This window comes from Trachypithecus francoisi, unplaced genomic scaffold (assembly GCF_009764315.1).
Source record: "Trachypithecus francoisi isolate TF-2019V2 unplaced genomic scaffold, Tfra_2.0 Lachesis_group17, whole genome shotgun sequence".
NCBI lineage: Eukaryota > Metazoa > Chordata > Mammalia > Primates > Cercopithecidae > Trachypithecus > Trachypithecus francoisi.
This window is the reverse complement of record NW_022681462.1, coordinates 8,152,562-8,174,090: the sequence shown is the minus strand read 5'-3', so window position 1 is coordinate 8,174,090 and position 21,529 is coordinate 8,152,562. Positions and strand designations below refer to the sequence as shown.

Below are 21,529 nucleotides of genomic sequence, written 5' to 3'. Positions count from 1 at the left end.
TGTAAATAGTCTAAAATTGCCATTAAATATGTGATTATTAGAGAAAGAAGAATTATTTTATTTGCCTTTGCCTTCTACTTTCCTTTATATTCCTTAAAAGGCTTTTATTTAGAAAGTTCCTCTTCTTATGTATAGATCAATATTTTCCCTTTTGTTTTAACCACTAAAATTTGACTGAGTGGGCCATACCTCTTTTGGTGCACTTACGTGCAGAGATAGGTTAGCCATTCCTTCAGTCGTGACTTTATTTATGTAGACTTAATTTTTTATGAATACTTCTTTATCTTACCACCTCCCTGATTAAGAGTCAAAGTGTGTACGATCTGTACTTGAGCCAAGTTATTTAAATACTGGTCTTGATAAAAATTACAGCCTCACATTTCAACTTAAAACCTTACTAAAATCCTGATTGCACGTAATAGTGTTTCACTGTAGATGGACTGCTTAAAGTCTCTAATCTTATTTTATATATTTTCTCAATTTTACCCATCGATCTTAGAACCTAACTACTTTCTTTTGCTCTCTTGTATAGTTGCTCTTGAGGATGCCACTGACTTGGGTTAAAGGATGTTGTATGAAATAGCCCTAAGAAATGCAGTAGGAATTTTAATTTTGGATGTCTTCCATTTTATGATATAGCACTATCTTTATGAGAAGCCATTAAAGAAGTTTTATTCTGTTTCAGATGCTAGAAAAGTCATGCTTTGCCTGACTATCCAACCTGCCACTTAAAGAATAATGTGAACTGTGTAATTGACTATGTTCTCTTTGACTTGGCCTCTAGGAAGTTAGAGTCAAATTTTTGACATACTTTTTAGAGCCATGCTGGATATAGTATTTATATTTCTGTATGCTAATCTTATCCTGACTTTTGTTCTCCTGTGATTCTTCTCTTCATATCAAGGGTACATGTTATCTATGTGACTCATCACTGTTGATTTTGATCTTGATTACCTGGTTGAGGTAGTATTTGTCAGGTTTCTGCACTGTAACGTTACTGTTTTTTTCCCTCTCGCTATACTGTACTCTCTGGAAGTCACTATGTGTAGCCCACACGTAAGGAGTGGGCAGTTACACTCATACCTCCTTTTGGGCAGAGTATTTAATAGATTTGGAATTTTTCTGCTCAGATTTTGTTCTCTCTCATTTATTTTTTCAGTCATTTATTTGAAATACTATGGACTCATGGATATTTATTTTATACTTTGGGTTATAATCTAATACTGTTTTACTTTCTTGTTCAATTTGTTCTAGCTTTGGCCATTGAGAACTCTTTCAGTTGGCTCCTGTGTGCTTTTGACAGGCCCCATCATTGTGGATGTATTTATATTTTTGAGCATTTCCTTACTTTCTGGCACTGAAAGAAATTTTGTATATTTCCTGCCCTTGTCCTAGAATCAACTACTTTTCCAAGGAGTCCTGGTTGCTTTTATTAGTGAGTGACATTAGAAACCAGGATGTAGGCACTATGGGTGCTTGTTGCTATTGGTATGTTGTTGTTTCTAGACCTTCTTAGCTGAAAAATGGAAAAAAAATGTGTTTATACTAACTCGTGTGTACATATCTGTGAATGTTTTTGTATATAACCATTTGTGTCTCTATTAAGGTAAACATGATTTTATACTGATGTCTGCAACTCCAGTCCATTACCATATGTAGTTTTCTAGCCCACTCACTTGGTATATCTGAAATCCCATATTCCAACAGGGAGAAACCAAGCTCCCATTATCTGTTACCCATTTACTTACTTGTTCAGTTGCAGTATACATGGAGAGCACTATCAGAATTATTAATCTGTACCCCCATGGATAACAACTTTATCAACTATGCAATGCTTATTTTTATAGATTTTTTTTTGTTTTTTGCTTTTAAAGGCTTCACTCATTTTCACAGTTACTTAGGTTAGAACCATTTCCTCCACCCTCTTCAATGTACTTCTTTCCTGTATTTGTAACACAGATTGTTTTGTCATGTTCTCCGTTTCATCCTGCATTCATTTTAAAAAATGATTTTAGGATCTATAGTGATGCTGCTTTTTTCTTTCCAGATGAGTTTTTTGTGCCTTTTTAATTTTTCTTAATCAGTTTTGCAAGAGCCATATGAATTTTTTGTTTTTTCAAAGACCCACCTTTTAACGTTGTTAATTTTCTCTATTGTATGTTTTTTATCATTAATATCTGCTTATTAAGAATTTATTTATTTATTTTTTTAGTTTTGCTTCCTTTGTAATTTCTTGAGATGGATATGTAGGTCATTGATTTTTTTTTCCAATTTATCTTTTGTTATATATTAATTTAAGGCTGTAAATTTGTAAGCAATCTTAGCTAGATTCCGTAAGTTTTGATGTTACATTTTTATTACTGTCAGTTAAAAATGTTAATCTTCATTGTGATTTCTTTTGGCTTATTTAGTATATCTCTTAATTTTCAAACAACTGGAGATTTTTGAGTTATTGAGTTCCAGTTTAAGTCTGCTTTTATCAGAAATCATCCTTTTAATTATCTCAATATTTTGAAGTTTCCTGAGGCTTGCTTTATCACCCAGCATCTTGTCAATTTTCGTATGTGTTCTGTTTCCACTCAAAAAGAGTATGTAATCTCTTGTTGGGTATAGTGCTTTACTTTTATTCATTCCTCACATTTATTATGTGTGTCAGATATCCTGTATGTTTAATGATGTATTTGGTTTTTTGTCTGCTTGTCCTAAGATCTCTGGAGAGAGCTGTGTTAAATTTTCCCAATATGATTGTGAATTTTTGGAATTGTTTTTGTTCCCCAAAATTTGCTTTATGTCTGTTTACAGTCATGTTATTGGGTGCATACAGATTTATAATTGCTCTATCTTCCTTGTGGGTTTTCCCTTTTATTATTAGGACATGTTTCTTTTCTTCTCTAGAAATATTATTGTCTTAATGTCTACTTTGTTATAACTTCACAAGCTAATTAATTACATATTTTAAAACTACTCTTTACCGTTTGCATCTTTTAAAACAGATTTTAATGCTTTGTTGAAATTCTTCATCTTTTTCTCTATTTTCTTTCATAGTTTTAAAATATTTTTCTTTCTGGCAGCCACCAGAAACTTGAAGAGGCAAGGAATAGATTCTCTCCTAGAGCCTCCAGAGGGAGCACATCTTTGCTGACATCTTGATGAGAGAATAAGTTTCTGTTGTTTTAGCCAAATATATGTGTGTGTGTGTGTGTGTGTGTGTGTGTGTGTGTAGTTTTTTCCTAAGTCCTATCTTCTGGATCCCTTTTTGTTGTTTTTGTTTCTCTTTATTTCAGTCCTACAGAGTCTGCAATTCCTTATTCCCCTCTGCTGCCAAAGGTGAAATAAATTTTTTTTTTTATACTTTAAGTTCTAGGGTACATGTGCACAACATGCGGATTTGTTACATATGTATACTTGTGCCGTGTTGGTGTGCTGCACCCATCAACTCGTCAGCACCCATCAACTCGTCATTTACATCAGGTATAACTCTCAATGCCATCCCTCCTCCCTCCCCCCTCCCCATGATAGGCTCCGGTGTGTGATGTTCCCCTTCCCAAGTCCAAGTGATCTCATTGTTCAGTTCCCACCTATGAGTGAGAACATGCGGTGTTTGGTTTTCTGTTCTTGCGATAGTTTGCTGAGAATGATGGTTTCCAGCTGCATCCATGTCCCTACAAAGGACACAAACTCATCCTTTTTTATGGCTGCATAGTATTCCATGGTGTATATGTGCCACATTTTCTTAATCCAGTCTGTCACTGATGGACATTTGGGTTGATTCCAAGTCTTTGCTATTGTGAATAGTGCCGCAATAAACATACGTGTGCATGTGTCTTTATAACAGCATGATTTACAATCCTTTGGGTATATACCCAGTAATGGGATGGCTGGGTCCTATGGTATTTCTAGTTCTGGATCCTTGAGGTATCACCATACTGTTTTCCACAATGGTTGAACTAGTTTACAATCCCACCAACAGTGTAAAAGTGTTCCTATTTCTCCACATCCTCTCCAGCACCTGTTGTTTCCTGATTTTTTAATGATTGCCATTCTAACTGGTGTGAGATGGTATCTCATTGTGGTTTTGATTTGCATTTCTCTCATGGCGAGTGATGATGAGCATTTTTTCCTGTGTCTGTTGGCTGTACGATTGTCTTCTTTTGAGAAGTGTCTGTTCATATCCTTTGCCCACTTTTTGATGGGTTTGTTTGTTTTTTTCTTGTAAATTTGTTTGAGTTCTTTGTAGGTTCTGGATATTAGCCCTTTGTCAGATGAGTAGATTGCAAACATTTTCTCCCATTCTGTAGGTTGCCTGTTCACTCTGATGGTAGTTTCTTTTGCTGTGCAGAAGCTCTTTAGTTTAATTAGATCCCATTTGTCAATTTTGGCTTTGGTTGCCGTTGCTTTTGGTGTTTTAGACATGAAGTCCTTGCCCAGGCCTATATCCTGAATGGTATTACCTAGGTTTTCTTCTAGGGTTGTTATGGTATTAGGTCTAACATTTAAGTCTCTAATCCATCTTGAATTAATTTTCGTATAAGGAGTAAGGAAAGGATCCAGTTTCAGCTTTCTACTTATGGCTAGCCAGTTTTCCCAGCACCATTTATTAAATAGGGAATCCTTTCCCCATTTCTTGTTTTTGTCAGGTTTGTCAAAGATCAGATGGCTGTAGATGTGTGGTATTATTTCTGAGGATTCTGTTCTGTTCCATTGGTCTATATCTCTGTTTTGGTACCAGTACCATGCTGTTTTGGTTACTGTAGCCTTGTAGTATAGTTTGAAGTCAGGTAGTGTGATCCCTCCAGCTTTGTTCTTCTGACTTAGGACTGTCTTGGCAATGCGGGCTCTTTTTTGGTTCCATATGAACTTCAAAACAGTTTTTTCCAATTCTGTGAAGAAAGTCATTGGTAGCTTGATGGGGATGGCATTGGATCTATAAATTACCTTGGGCAGTATGGCCATTTTCACAATATTGATTCTTCCTATCCATGAGCATGGTATGTTCTTCCATTTGTTTGTGTCCTCTTTTATTTCACTGAGCAGTGGTTTGTAGTTCTCCTTGAAGAGGTCCTTTACATCCCTTGTAAGTTGGATTCCTAGGTATTTTATTCTCTTTGAAGCAATTGTGAATGGAAGTTCATTCATGATTTGGCTCTCTGTCTGTCACTGGTGTATAAGAATGCTTGTGATTTTTGCACATTGATTTTGTATCCTGAGACTTTGCTGAAGTTGCTTATCAGCTTAAGGAGATTTTGGGCTGAGATGATGGGGTTTTCTAAATATACAATCATGTCATCTGCAATGGGGGACAATTTGACTTCCACTTTTCCTAACTGAATACCCTTGATTTCTTTCTCTTGCCTGATTGCCCTAGCCAGAACTTCCAAGACTATGTTGAATAGAAGTGGTGAGAGAGGGCATCCCTGTCTTGTGCCGGTTTTCAAAGGGAATTTTTCCAGTTTTTGCCCATTCAGTATGATATTGGCTGTGGGTTTGTCATAAATAGCTCTTATTATTTTGAGATACGTTCCATCAATACCGAATTTATTGAGCGTTTTTAGCATGAAGGGCTGTTGAATTTTGTCAAAGGCCTTTTCTGCATCTATTGAGATAATCTTGTGGTTTTTGTCTTTGGTTCTGTTAATAATTTTTAAAAATATTTAAAAAGCTGTAATAAAATAACCTCAAAGGAAATGGGAAGAAGGATGGGGGGCGGTCAGAAATCATTAAGGAGGGTAGAGAAGAGAGCCTCTTCTCACCCCCTTTATCCCCGTACTTGGATTCCAACCTGGACAGTAGGGAGAACTACCCTGTATCTCTCTAGGTACATCCCAGTTGTAGGTGAGATCAGAGGTCAGGGTATGAAAGTACCTGTGTGTGAATGGGAAGATGGACAATGTGAGTTCTATTTTCGTTTTTTTGTGCATGGTTTATTGTCATATGATCTTATATTTTGGCATCCCTAATACTTTTTGAAAACTAAAGGATTTTTCTCTACTTTTCTTTATTTGCATAACTGATTCAATACAAATTTGAAATTTTCTATAACAAAAAATGTCAAAATCTTAAATCTTGTCTCTGCCCAATAAGGTAACTATTCTTTCTTTCAAAATAAACTGGTGAAAGGAGATAAATGAGGAAACTGGCTTAATTTGCAGCCTTTCTAGTTAGTGCACCTTTTCTCATTGCCCCTGCTGGCTGTTCTTCAGCATTTGCCCTTGGCCATTCAGACGTCAGTCCTATGTAGTGCTATGTTGACTGTTGGATATTGCACATAAAATAGTTTAGAGGCCCCAGATGATATTACTTTCTTCTATACAGGGTTTAGCTTTTCTCTTCCTGGGAAGATAGAGTGGGAACAGATTGGCAAAGGGCCCAAGTGGGTTCACGGTGGGTTGTAGTTTTCATAGAGGTCAGGCTACCTCTGATTGCTGCCCTTCCTGTCCCAAGCTATAACTCTTCAGAGCTTCTAAACAAGAACCAGGTATATTCATTGGGATTTTCCCCTTGGTAGATACTAAACTCTAACCTTTGTGTCTCTACAAGACCTCTCAATTAGAGTCTGGGGTTCATTTTTGACAAAGCTCTATCTACATTTTGTTTGCCTTGCTTTTAGGAGCGCCTTTCAAGAGTTCCCACAGAGATCCTGGGGTATTCACTGAGATTTTGTGTCACTGGTAGGCCCTGAATTCCAATTAATTTCTCCTTGTATTATGAGATTTCTAAATAATCTTGTTTTTCATTGCCTTTCTGCTTGACTTTTTATCTTGTTATTCCCTACAGTTTAAGGATTTATCAGAAGTTTTGAGGGAATATTGGCAGAATGTTAGGCCAGGTTCTGGACCTACCTTTCCCCAGATTCTGGCCTTTCAAGTCTGTTATTTTTATCTCTCTATCCTCAAGAGATTGGCAGAAGTGCTGCTTTTTTTTTTTTGCCACTTAATAGCAGCTCTTTCTCTGGGCTCTTTGCCCAGATCCTTCTCTTGCCCTGTGCCAGAATTGATAAATATGTTGAGGAAAATGGCTTCAGAATGTTGGCTTACTTTACTTCTGTTCCCTCTTCTTTAGGACTTTGGCCCTTCAGGGCCTGGTCAGTTTAGCAATTCTTTGATGCTTTCAATTTTTTTTCCCCCGTTTTCCTTTTATCAGCCTACTTTAGTTGTTCACTGTAGTAGAAGTGTTGGTCTTTAGCAAGCTATTCCATTTAGGCCAGAAATAGATGTTACATATAATTTTAAGAGTACTATATTATGACATTGAAGACTGGTTGATATTTATTAATGAGATCAGGCTTTATTTGTTAAGACCTTAGTCTTGAGTAGGATTTGGGATGGTTGGAGGCTTTTAAATAAAATTAAGCTTAACAATGCTGAGGAGAGACAGGGAAGACAAGCAAAAAGTTGAGATGGACTAGCAGCAGTTCCCACTGAGGTTGTGATTAGTTTTGAGACATTGATGTCATGGACCTAGTCATTCTTTAGGTATAGATTGATGGAATAAAGAAATATTATTTTGACTTATTTTCAGATGCTTAATGTTAATATTTGGTTTTTAGAGCATAGTTGGAAATGTAGAAAGGGTTTGGCAAGGACAGAGGACAGTTTTATTTCTGTTGTATTGAGATAGTGAGTTTGAGGCAGTCTACCTAGTGGATCTGACATTGTTGAGAGAAGTCCAATAACAAAAATCAGTTAAAGCATTAAGGATGTGATATGAGATTTTTTAATCACTCATTTTTTTACCCAGCTAATAATATGTATGGACTTCTATAATATAAGGCAGAAAGGATACATAAGGCAAGACTTAAAATTCCTCATGGGCCAGGTGTGGTGGCTTACGCCTGTAATCCCAGTGCTTTGGGAGGCTGAGGTGGGGCAGATCACTTGAGCTCAGGCATTTGAGACCAACCTGGGCAACATGGTGAAACCCCATGTCTACAAAATACAGAAATAAATGAATGAATGAATGAATGAATGAGCCAGGCGTGGTGGTATGCATCTGTAGTCCTAGCTACTTGGGAGGCTGAGGTGGCGGAGCCTGGGTGGGTCGAGGCTGCAGGGAGCTGAGATCACACCACTGCACGTCAGTCTAGGTGACAGTGCGACCCTGTCAACAAGAACAACAACAAAGATTCCTCATGGAACTTGTGTCTAGTGGAAGAGTCAGAATTTAGGTAGATGATCATAGTACTGAATTATGACCACAATAAGAAGGGTAGAGTGTAATTATAGGATTCTTGAGAGTTTTAAGAGAAATAATGCAAGTATATAAAATATTTTATGGAGTGTTTTGTGAGCTAAATAGAAAGTATTGTCTTTTGCTTTGTATTATACCCATTGTTCTAATGTAGGAGAAAAAGGAATAGATTTCTAACTTTGATAATAGATGAAAACCAAAAATGAGGATATGAATGTCTCTCTACCATATGTCATTTATCACAATATTATTGCCTCCTATTTTCACTAAGATTGTTACATACAGAGACTGTCGTTTATGAAGTTTCTGTTGTGTGCCACTGACTGTGCTAGGTGCTTCATGTATTCTTATTTAATTTCTCAGGACAAATTTTAAGATAAATATTTTTATTTCCAAATTTTTCTATAAAACAAGTGTATGTAGACAGGGCTGGGTACATAACACCGCTCAGGCATTCTGTGTGAATGATGCTCCCTGGAGTTGTCCCATAGGGTGGCTCCGATATGGAGCCTTTAATGTAGCCTTTAATAAATTCTCCCCAACTACTTGGAGATAGTCACACATTGAGGGTGAAACTAATAAAAAGTATCTTACCGCGAATAAAATGGACGATTTGCAAAATTAACACACCCTTGGAGAGTTTCAAAATCTGTTACTAAGGTGGATGAATGACTTTTTTTCCCTCCCCCCCTGCCTTTTTTTTCTTTTTTTAGAGATGAGGTTTTACTGTATTGCCCAGGCTAGTCTCACACTCCTGGGCTCAAATGATTCTCCTGTCTCAGCCTCCCAAAATGCTGGGATTAACAGATGTGAGCTGCTATGCCTGGCCTAGGATGGATAAATTACTTTTGATTTAGCTGCTGTTACTTAATCATTTGTTTTATACTGTTTAAAAATAATGTGTTAGCATAAGAGAAGTGGTGTGTATGGATTGTGAGAAGCCAAAGAAGATAATTCTGTTAGTGTTAATCCTTTACTGTCTGGTAGAGTGACAAAACCTATCAACTTTATTTTTATGACTTAATTCTTAAACTAGCTCTGGTACACAGATACACTGATAAAATTGGGTTTCAGAACCTGCTTGTCTAAAGCTGAGACCTGAACTGTGCTGTCCACATACTAGAATTTCTACTGTTCAAGGCCCTGCCTGAGGAGCTGACTAAAATCTTAATTTAAAATATCTTTTGAAATGACACACATTGACAGATTGATTTAAATGTATTTTCAGAATCTTAATGATTTCTAGACTCTGTCAATAAGTCTATATTTTCCTTACATTCTAAGTAATAATCTTGTAGATTTGTCAGTATAATCATAAAATCTGATAAAGAAAAATCCTTGTTAGGTAATGCTGGCCTTACTGTGTTTTTTAGTTACATGTTTGACATTTCTAATCAACTCTATAAGATTAGATGTTATAAAAATTCTAAGTTGGAAAAGAAAAATAAATATTTAAAATAAGATCAAAGCTTCCCTTTCTTTCCTTAGAAAGAAATATGGAAATAATATTGAGAATGAGTGGCTGACCTTAAGTTTGATTGCTATTGTTATAATTTCTGTTCTTGTTTCAAGTTCTATAAAAACACAGTCAAAATAGCAACTTCCCCAAAGGTTAAGATGAAGATGGTATGACAGGTCTGGGTTATTTTGGGTATAACACTGACTCACAAAGGTAAGTGATACAAAATGATGTCTTGGTGGGTTTCTGTTAACTTCTGACCATGTTGTTTTACAGAATGGCCTATTAAAAAAATAAGAATTAAACAGTCCTTTGTATTTAACAAGATTTTCTGTTTGGTATTAAGAGTATCCTAGAGTTGAAAGTACCAAATACTTTTGCTTTAAGTAGCTTATCATGCCTCCCATTTTGCCTAGGACAGCCCTAATTTATTCTTTTTATCTTGGCCCCTGTCAGTCTCAAAAATGTCCCAGTTTGAGAGAAATGCATATCACTTTATGATATGGTTTGGTTCTGTGTTCCCCGTGTCCCCACCCAAATCTCATCTTGCATTGTACTCCCACAATTCCCATGTGTTGCAGGAGGGACCCAGCAGAAGATAATTTAATCATGGGGGCAGTTTCCCCCATACTGTTCTCATGAGAATAAATAAGTCTCAGGAGATCTGATGGTTTTATCAGGGGTTTCTGGTTTTGCATTTTCCTCATTCTCTCTTTGTCTGCTGCCATCCATGTAAGACAGGACTTGCTCCTCCTTGCCTTTCACCACGATTGTGAGGCTTCCCCAGCCATGTGGAACTGTTAAGTCCAATTAAACCTCTTTCTTTTGTAAATTGCCCAGTCTTGGGTACATCTTTGACAGCAGCATGAAAACAGACTAATACAGTAAATCAGTACCAGTAGAGTGAGGCACTGCTGAGAAAGTACCTGAAAATGTGGAAGCGACTTTGGAACTGGGTAGTAGGCAGAGGTTGGAACAGTTTGGAAGGCTCAGAAGATAGGAAAATGTGGGAGAGTTTGGAACTTGCTAGAGACTTGTTGAATGACTTTGCCAAAAATGCTGATAGTGATATGGACAGTAAGGTCCAGACTAAGGTGGTCTCAGATGGAGATGAGGAACTTACTGGGAACTGGAGCAAAGGTTACTCTTGTTATGTTTTAGCAAAGAGACTGGTGGCATTTTGCCCCTGCCCTAGGGATTTGTGGAACTTTGAACTTGAGAGAGATGATTTAGGGTATCTGGTGGAAGAAATTTCTAAGCAGTAAAACTTTTAAGAGGTGACTTGGGTGCTGTTAAAAGCATTTAGTTTTAAAAGGGAAACAGAGCATAAAAGTTTGAAAAATTTGCAGCCTGACAATGTGCTAGAAAAGAAAATCCTGTTTTCTGAGCAGAAATTCAAGCCAGTTGCAGAAATTTGCATAAGTAACAAGGAGCCAAGTGTTAATCCCCAAGACAATGGGGAAAATGTCTAAATGTCTCCAGGGCATGCCAAAGGTCTTCACGGCAGCCGCCCCCCCCCCACATCACAGGCACCGAGGCCTAGGAGGGAAAAGTGGGCCCAGGGTGTTAGAGCTGAGTGTAGCCTAGGGACTTGGTGCCCTGCATTCCAGCTGCTCTAGCTGTGGCTGAAAGAGGCCAATGTAGAGCTTGGGCCATGGCTGCAGATGATGCAAACCCCAAGCCTTAGCAACTTCCACGTGGTGTTGAGCCTGTGGTTGCACAGACGTCCAGAATTGAGGTTTGGAAACCTCTGCCTAGGTTTCAGAAGATGTATGGAAATGCCTGGATGCCAGGCAGAAGTTTGCTGCAGGGGTGGGGCCCTCATGGAGAACCTCTGTTAGGACGATGTGGAAGGGAAATGTGGGATTGGAACCCCCACACACAGTCCCTACTGAGGCACTGCCTAGTGGAGCTGTGAGAAGAGGGCCACCATATTCCAGACCCCAGAATGGTATATCCGCTGACAGCTTGCACATTGTGCCTGGAAAAACTACAGGCACTCAGTGCCAGCCCTTGAACTCAGCCAGGGCAGGGGTGCCATACCCTGCAAAATCACAGGGGTGGAGCTGCCCAAGGCTATGGGAACTCAACTCTTGCATCAACTCTTGCATCAGTGTGACCTGGATGTGAGACATGGAGTCAAAGGAGATCACTTTGGAGCTTTAAGATTTGACTGCCCTGCTGAATTTTGGACTTGCATGGGGCCTGTAGCTCCTTTGTTTTGGCCAATTCCTCCCATTTGGAATGGCTGTATTTATCCAATGCCTATACCCCTCTTGTATCTAGGAAGTAACTAACTTGCTTTTGATTTTATAGACTCATTGGTGGAAGAGACTTACCTTGTCTTAGATAAGACTTTGGACTGTGGACTTTTGAGTTAATGATGAAATGAGTTAAGACTTTGGGGGGCTGTTTGGAAGGCACGATTGGTTTTGAAATGTGAGGACATTTGGGGAGGGGTCAGGGGTGGAATGATATGGTTTGGCTCTGTGTCCCCACCCAAGTCTTATCTTGAATTGTACTCCCACAGTTCTCATGTATTGTGGGAGGAACCCAGTGGGTGATAATTTAATCATGAGGGGTTCCCCCATACTGTTCTCGTGGTAATGAGTAAGTGTCACAAGATGTGATGGTTTTATTAGGGGTTTCTGCTTTTGCGTCTTCCTCATTCTGTCTTTGCTGCCATCCATGTAAGACGGGACTTGTTCCTCCTTGCATTACACCATGATTGTGAGCGTTCCCCAGCCACATGGAACTGTGAGTCCAATTAAGCCTCTTTCTTTTGTAAATTGCCAAGTCTTGGGTATGTCTTAGCAGCATGAAAACAGACTAATACACTTTGTAAGATACATTTATTTTAATAATCATATGTCCCTAGATAATTCAGAAGTTAAATGGTTCTAGTAGAAATGTGCTGATACTTTTGTCCTTTTTAGACAACATATATTATTTATCATTTAGAGTGAGTACCATTCAACTAGTTGTACTTTTCAAGTTTGTCTTGGGAAAGAGCTAACTGAGTTTAATTAAATCTGATGTGCAAACTGGGAGATTGTCACCATATATCGTTAGGTTTTTGATTAAGCCCACTATCTTAGAAGCTGATTAATGGTGATATTTTGTATAATTGTTAATGCACTTTGAAGAGTTATAACATATTGGGGAAATGGAGATTTCTTGTTCATACTAAATTCATTCCAATAATTATACCAGAGCTTTAATTCTGGCTTATCTGCTGTGTGATCTTGGGCAAACTTAATCTCTTTAAGTCACATTTTTTCATTTTTTAAAGGAAGCTAATAATACCTAATAATAAAGATTTCAAAGTGGCATGTTATGTGACTCATACAGTTCCTAGTGTAAAGTAGGTGTATCAGGTTGTTGAGATACTAGTTCAACTAACAGTGTCAGACTGTGTCTGAATTTTATAGTACTTAATTAGTGTTATGACTTAATTACAACCAATAATGATAATTTTGGTTGTGTAAAACATAAGAGCATAGACATTAAACTGAAAACCTTTATAAATAGGATGATTTTTCTTCATACATAAATCCGTGTCATTGAATAACTGCAAATTATCTAGTAGTAAAAAGAAATCATGTTTTTATAGGTTGGTAATATGTTTACAGTATTTAATTAAAACAGTTTGCATTCAGCTATTATTTAAAACTTACACATGATTCACTAAACGTGAACCAGTCTGACAACATCTTCTGCATTTTCATGTATACATAGAACATGGTATACTGACACATACATAGAAATATAAAACTTTCATATTATTAAAAAGTTTATTATGTGCTTGGCAAGCTAAAACTTACATGAAAAGGAGCAATGTGAGTTTGGAGAAATTTGAAGTATTTTGGGCTACAAATAATTTAGGAGTATTCTTAGAGAAAATGAATGTTGGGATAAGCTTTGAAGGAATATACAGAGCCTTCGAAGGGAAGGAATGGTGAAGGCAAGGTTGTAGCAATAGAAATGTGCAATTTATTTTTTGACTTTGGAGTACATCAGTTGCTCACGTAAGGGGATTAACATATTAGGGCTAATCTGAGGGGTCTTGACTGCTAGGCTAATGATTCTCTATGTGCAGGTGGTAGGGACTCATTGAATATTTTTGAGCAAGGGATTGATATGATTAAACAGGTATTTAGGAAGATTAATCTAGACACAGAAGGCAGAATGGATTGATGTACAGAGAGGAAGTAAAGACACCCATTAGGAAGATTGTTTCTAGTAATCTAGATATGAAGTAGTTAATGCTTAAACTTGAGAGTGGCAATAAAAATGGAAACTTGGATGCTTTATTAAAACACGAAGGTCTTCGGTCTGTCTTTTGAAGCAGTCTGCCTGTTGATGTTAATACTACTTAAATGCATCTAGTTGGCTAAAGAAAATAAAAGCTAAATAACTTAAACTCTTGGTCAATATAAGTGTAGTATTTTAAGAGCTATAAAACACATTTCTTCTGCTTTGTTATACTTGATAACATTCTGCTATTAACAGGGACAACAACAAAACATCCCTGAAGCTTTATTATTAACAAATATTTTAAATGTTTAAAAAGCTATTTTATAAAGAAGTATAGCAAATGATAAATACAAAGTGGAGTGCCAAAAGTAAAATATTTCTTTAGATTTTATACTTCAGTTTTATATTTTCTTTGTCAATTTTAGAATATGCTTAACTTAGTGATAACATCTAAACTCCTTTTAAATACAAATCTTAATTCTTATTTTGTGGGCTTTTTGCTAGCATTTTATTTAAAAGTTTGAGCTTTCCACTGGATAGTTTCCTAAATCATTATTTGAATGATTTATATTTTATTTAAATGAATAAAAGTTATTTATTCCCTGTTGTCTAAAGTGAGATGTCCAACTTAAAATAGACTTAAAAAACATTTAGTGACATGGTCTCTCTCTTTTACCAAGGTCAGAGTGCAGTGATGCCATCCTAGCTCAGTGCAGCCTCAAACTTTTGGGATCAAGCAATCCTTCTGCCTCAGCCTCCTGAATAGCTGGAACTACAGGTGCATGCCACCATGATGAGTTAGTTTAAAAAAATTTTTTTGTAAAGATGAGGTCTTGCTGTGTCGCCCAGGCTGGTCTTGAACTCTTGGGCTCGAGTGTTCCCTCAGCTTCCCAAAGTGCTGGGATTATAGGCATGAGTCACTGTGCCTGACATGAAATAGATTTTCTTAGGCAAACTGATTTGATATCACTTGTAAGAGTTTATCACTTTTTTTTCCTTTAAGATCTCGTCCATACACCAAACACCAAGATACTTTTTTCTGTCATAAATTGATATAAATAGTCTCTATTAGTTATATCATATGCTAGGCTGCTATTAACAAAGAGAAATGTAAATCCTCAGTAGTTGAAACAAGGTAGAATTTTATTCATCTCTCATGTAACAATTCAGAGGTAGGCAGATGGTCAAGAGTGGGTTGGTGCCTTTGTTCCACAAGGACATTCAAGAATCCAGGTTTTCTTTTGTTTCTCAACCATCCGTTGTGACTGCATTGTTCAGTAGCCACGTGCGTCATTGACATTTACATTTAAATTAACTTAAATAAAAAAACCCAGTAGCCACATTTTAAGTCTGTGATAGACACGTGACTGGTGGCTACCATTTTAAACAGTGCAGATATCTCATACCTCCATCATCACAGAGTGTTTTGTTGGTTAGTGCTTTATAGAGTGTTGTTCCTGTCCTCATGATCTTTGCTAGCTCCTATTGGCCTGTCCAAATTCTAGTCTACAGGAAAGGAGAATAAGAGGAGGGAAGAGAGGATAGCATAGTTCTGTTATAAATGATCCTCCAAAAGCACACATCACTTCTGCTTGTAGTCCACTGGCCGAAATGTAGTTATATGCCAACACCTCCCTGCGAGGGCAGCTAGGACAAGTCACTAGCTGGGTAAAGTGGATCCTGCTAAAACTTGGTTTTGTTGGGAGTTAGTTGGGGGCAGGGATTCTGTTACCAAACTGGAGAAGTTGAGTTAAATACCAGAGGGCAGTTGACAATCAAGGTCACATATACTCAAATCTATTAATAATCACAGCAAGGTTTCTTTCCATCCCCCAGACAAAGTGACCAAGAAGCACGCTGGGTAAAATGTACCTTAATTTTAAATGGCCATGCTGATATTAACCTGGAATTATAAATGTTTTTTACTGCTTTATTTAAATTACATCTTAAAGTTTAACAAAATCTACCTCATGGCCAATTTGGCTTACAGGCCATATTTTTGAGTGTGGCACTTTTTCTGTAATGTATTACCTCTCTGACTTACGTTGTGGGATGATGATAATTTTATGTTATGTGATTACAAAGAAGTAAAGAGCTTTTATTTCTGTGTTATTTTATAGATGTTAAGAAATGATTTTAAACATTGTGAAGGTGAGCAACAATGTGAAGTACAGAAAGTAGTAGGTGGTGGTTTAGTTTTTTCTTCCACCCATCTTAAACGTGCACGCCTTCTCTCTCCCTCTGTATATATTCATCATGGTTATGAACTGTTTAAGGCTTGTAATGAAAAGCAGTCTCCCATTTCATTTTCTATCCCCAGTCTTATTCTTTGAGACAAATACTTTGAAATATTCATGTTTACAACTTCCATGTTTCAAAATAATCTGTCTACATGCAATATTTCTTTATTTTTTAGGAATTATGAACTGATTACTATAATGAAAAAGAATTTAGCTAATGTATTATTTCTCTTTTCTTTTTTTTTTTATTTTTCCATAGCTTTACTGTTTCTTAAACCTCTTTTACATCCATTCAATTAAAGATGGTGTCTCTTGACTTTCAAATTAGTAATTACAGATTTTATTGTTTCTAATTTTCCATTCTGGTATCTTTCCCATTTCTATTTCCCAATTTTTGTCAGTTCTTCATTTTAAATTGCAGTAGTCAAATATATTTACATTAGTCTCTATAACTATAATTAAGTCTTTTAGCTTTGTGTATTCCTGGATTCTAAAAATCGTAACTAGTAACAGTTTAATTTTTTACTACTACATAAATATTTTTAACTGAAAAGTTAGTGGCAGAGTAATTACAATTTTTTAACGCAGTTTTATTGTTGATAATTTGGTTTAAAATTTCTTCTTCCCCCTTTTATCATGCACTTAAAAATTCCTGTAATTTCTGCCAGTATGTCAGTCATACTGTCTATCCTGAACACTGCATTTTTGCAAGCTGTTTCTGCCTGGAGTCCTTGTTCTCTCCCTTCTTTTCTGTTTTGTCAGCCAGTGCTCTTTTAACTACTCTACATTTTCCTAAAAGTTGTTGAAAATTTGCTTTAATTAATACTATTCCTTCTTTTTTTTTTTTTTTGTAACTGTAGGTTTATACCTTTGAAACATTAATTTTTTTAAATGATTATTTTTTAGGAAGTAGAGAATATAAATGCATGTGCTTAACATCTTGAATCTGAAGTGTGGAAGTTTTAAGAGTCTGGTATTGATATATCTGAACTTTAGAGACATATGGTAAAACATGTGATAAAGACTCATGCTAATTTTTTTTGGAGGTGAAGCGTTTACAGATACAGCTGAAAGAAAATATACTCATTGTTATTTTTATGTGTATAAAACACTTTCTAGAATAGTTTTGTTTTCTAAGACCCTAGAGTTTTTACAGATTGGGATAAAATTTCCATTCTGTTATTGAAGATAGATATCTTCAGAGTTAGATATATTTTCATTACAGTGTTTCACAACTTCGTTGTACATTTCTTGAAATTAGCCCATTTTATCATCATATAGTACCTGGTCAGTATCTAAATGACATATAGTGATATTAAAAAATATATTTCCTAAGATAGGAGGCTTATATTCTGAACGCCTATGGGTCTTAGTGTCAGCCTGGGTGGTAAGTTTTGCAATGCTCTTAGACTGCTTTTTATCTTTTTTTTTTTTTTTTTTTTTGAGATAGAGTTTCATTCACTCTTGTTGCCCAGGCTGGAGTACAATGGCGCGATCTGGACTCACCACAACCTCCGCCTCCTGGGTTCAAGCGATTCTCTTTCCTCAGCCTCCCTAGTAGCTAGGATTATAGGTCTGTGCCACCACGGCTGGCTAGTTTTGTATTTTTAGTAGAGATGGGGTTTCTTTTTGTTGGTCAGGCTGGTCTCGATCTCCCGATCTCAGGTGATCTGCCTGCCTCGGCCTCCCAAAGTGCTGGGATTATAGGCATGAGCCACTGCGCCCGGTCGACTACTTTTTACCTCTACAAGAAAATAGTATTGTAAAAATGTCAAAAATATCCATATGCCCAGTTCAGTAGTAAATATACTGCTAAATTTGAACCTTTTTGGCAGTAGTTTATGCTCCTCAAGGGACGGTATTTTTACGGAATGATATATTTCAAAGGGTATTGGTTTTCATTGTAGAAAATTCATGCATTTAGAGTAACTTAAAGCCAAAACAGTTGTGCTTGTGCTGTATGTTTAGAATATTAGTCATCTTGAATACATGCATAGGTTAAGTGTCAGAAGCTATATGCTGTGCAAAAAGAAAATTTATTGTTAGGAGACCAGGCTGTACCTGTGCTCATACAGCATTTTCCTTAGAGGATCAATTTGAGTATATGAACAAGTATCAGCTAGATTTTTGTACGGTAACATTATTGATAATATAGGAGAAATTCATTGAGGAGAAAAAGGAAGCATAAAAGTCTCATACTGTATGAAACTACAGAAATGGATCAAAGAGTTTGACAGGAAGTTTAATGTGTACATAAGTAGAGGCTGACAGGAACATGCTGTGTGTGCCAAAGGTTCCAGTGATGGAAAACTGAAACATAGTGCTCACTGACCACAGCATGAGCCTTGACACACATTGTAAATAATCCAGAGATATATGACTGCATTAAGTGCTAGGCTGGTGTATGAACGGCAGTAAATCTATAGCAGCAGAAAGGGTTGGCATGCAGAAATTCTTCTGATTAATTTTTATAATGGATTAATAGGAATATAGCAAATATTTTCATTTCAAATTCTGCCTTCTCCAGTTCCCCTCTCCAGCTCTCCCCGGTGTGATCATTTTTTTTTCTTCTCTGCTCACCAGACTTGTGTATGTGGATACCTGCTTCAGTACCATCAAGTTAAAAGCAGAAGATGCTTCTGGTAGAGAGCATTTAATAACTCTCAAGTTGAAGGCAAAGGTATGTGCCTCGTTAAACTGTTATTGTGATCAGGAAATACTTTGTGAAATGAACTCTGTGAATGCTCTCAATGTAAAGAAGTGCTAGTTGCATCTAAAAATACATATGTCATGCTTTAAAACATTGATTTTGGAAAGCCTCAAAGAATTTATTCACCACGTTTCCAAAAACCTAGACAGTTTCATGTCATATTTTAGTCCAAATTTGATCAAAATACAGACTTTATGACAAATATTACAATACAATTTTATAGCCTCAGAGTACCATGATGTTAATTTTGTAACATCCTGTGTAGAAGACAGTGGACACTTCCACTATCCCAAGTTGTACTGAGAAAATCTTTTGCATTCAACTGTTAGTATAAATTTCTTTTGTAGTTCTTATTCTTACCTATGATTCCCACTCCCTAACACAGACAACATATATGCATACTTTTTTATAGTTTGTTTGCTTTGGCTGGGGTTTTTTTGACTTAAGTATTTTAAGAATTTGCAGAGGTTATGCCTCTGTTTATAGAGATCCCTTATAGGATAGTGATACATAATCACATATTTTATTGGCACAAAACATGGTTGTTTCATCTTTATTTTTTAGTTCTAAATTGTGAATTTGGACAAATAAGTAAAATAAACAAGTTCAGCATATTGATCATTTACTTAGTAATCACTGGAGAAACATGAGAATTTGAAGAAAACCAGGACGTCCAACTTTTTTTTTTTATTGTTCCTAGGAGTCATCAATCAACTCTTTCAGAAGATTGTAGTGATGAAAAGATCAATTGTGTTTGTCCTTTTTAAAAATGTGTCTGGCATTTAAGCTTTCCACAAGAGAAAATTAATATATAAAGCTGTACTGGATGACACAGAAAAGTTGATATCTTATAATGGTTCTATAACAGACAGGTTGAGAAATAACTAATTATCTCTTTCACACACAGAATGTGTAGATCTAATTTTAAGATCCATATGTGATTTGGAAAAAATTAGTGGGGTGGAAATCTTGTTATTTGTAAAATAAGTTAGATAATTATTTTTATTAAATTGAAAATATTTTTATTTTCTTTTTTAGTTTGTAAAGGTGTGCTTTTTTTTTTTTAAGAGAAGTTTGCCTTTATCCTTCTGAAGGGTCACATGTTGCCAGTGGCAAGGGTTCTGTCATTTCCTTCAAAGCTCTATTTGTTTATATTTTGTACCTTAATAAAATTAGCCATTTTTCTATGAAGACCAAAACTAAAGATTTTAAATACATCCTGTCCTCATTTTTACAAGCTCTTCTACTTCCTAAGAAGATGATGCTGTAAATTTATGCTGCCTTTAACTATACCTACAAGGTTATTAATCCAAGTTGATGACATTTAGTTCATTTATTGGTAGTATTCAGAGTGAAGATGTGACAATTTAATGTGGTCCATTTTGTCTGCTTTTTTCTATACTTTTTCAAGGTAGATAAGATGATGCTTTTAGTATTTCTCTGGAGAATATTTTCCAGGGTCAGTTTTGCAACATCTGTAGTTATGAAGCACTTTTATGGATACTCTCGCAAAAGAGAAGAGAGAGCTTTATTTAAGCTGGGAAAGAATTTGGCAAAAAAAAAAAAAAATCTGTTTTGGAAAAACAAAAAAAAGCATGTAACTGAATCTTATGTTGGTATGATTTATTTGAATTTTATTTCTCAATGTAGTTTAGCTTTTATATGTACACCACAGTTGTCTTTGAGATATGACAATTTCTTTTTTTTTTTTTTTTAGGAAAAAAATGTTAGTTCTAGATTGTGAATTTGGACAAATAAGTAGAATAAACAAGTTCAGCATATTAATCATTTACCTAGTAATCACTGGGGAAATTTGAAGAAAACCAGGATGTCTTTTTTTTCTTTAGGAAAAAGGTATAGGTATATGTAAAATCACCACCAACTAATTGTCAAAACTTTTACTTTCAAAAGTAATATACAACAACAAAAGCTCCACATATAGGAATATTAACTGAAAAATATTTTAGGAAAATAAAATTTTAGGAAAAAAGAAAAAAAGAAATCGGGCCTGGGATTGTTAGTCAACTGCGTTAATAGCTGAAACATTAACTGTCTGTTAAGAGTATATGATGCAAAATCTTAATCCAAACTAAGTTTTAAGTGGAATGCTGAATTTTTTATTAATAACATACCTCGAAGCAGACTTTTTTCATAAATACACAAACCTTTATTTCTATTACTTGATTATTTTAATATACAGTAAATAAATGCATTCGTTTTGTTTATTCTGGAATACATACTCTCCCAATTCTACCACTTCCCCTCACCATCTCCAAGAAACTCACAAAGAAAACAAATACACATTTTGACTAGATGTCCTTTATTAAAAATATATATGTAAATAAAAAATAAGTAGAAGTAAACCAGATAAATTTTGTGGTTTTTATAGGTATATTTTTATGCAATACTTACAATGCATTCTGTACTGAATTACCTTTGCTTTACAAAAGAAGTAGCCCAGGGCTTCCTCAGCTTTGGTCAAGATCACTACTACTTGAAAAACAAACTACAAATATGTGTCAGAGGGTGAACATTCCGTCTCTGCTATAATTTGTATATATTCACTTGGGGGTCAGCCTTACTGCTTAGGTAGTCCAATCATAGAACAGACTTGGTTACAGTTTGTCTTAGAATATATTAATACTATAGAGTCTGAAAAATATTGTGTGTGATAAA

General features: G+C 35.9%; 1 protein-coding gene across 5 annotated transcripts in view; it reads left to right on the top strand.

Annotated features, from left to right (window-relative positions):
• FANCL (FA complementation group L) overlaps positions 1-21,529 on the top strand; it is a 79,088-nt gene that overhangs the window by 20,602 nt on the left and 36,957 nt on the right. For all 5 annotated transcript variants that reach the window (XR_004443943.1, XM_033239119.1, XM_033239118.1 and 2 more), the window contains one exon: positions 18,727-18,823. Coding sequence is in view for 4 of the 5 variants with exons in the window: in XM_033239119.1 (XP_033095010.1) it covers positions 18,727-18,823 (97 nt within the window). In the remaining variant the exon portion in view is untranslated. The remainder of the gene's footprint in view (positions 1-18,726; positions 18,824-21,529) is intronic.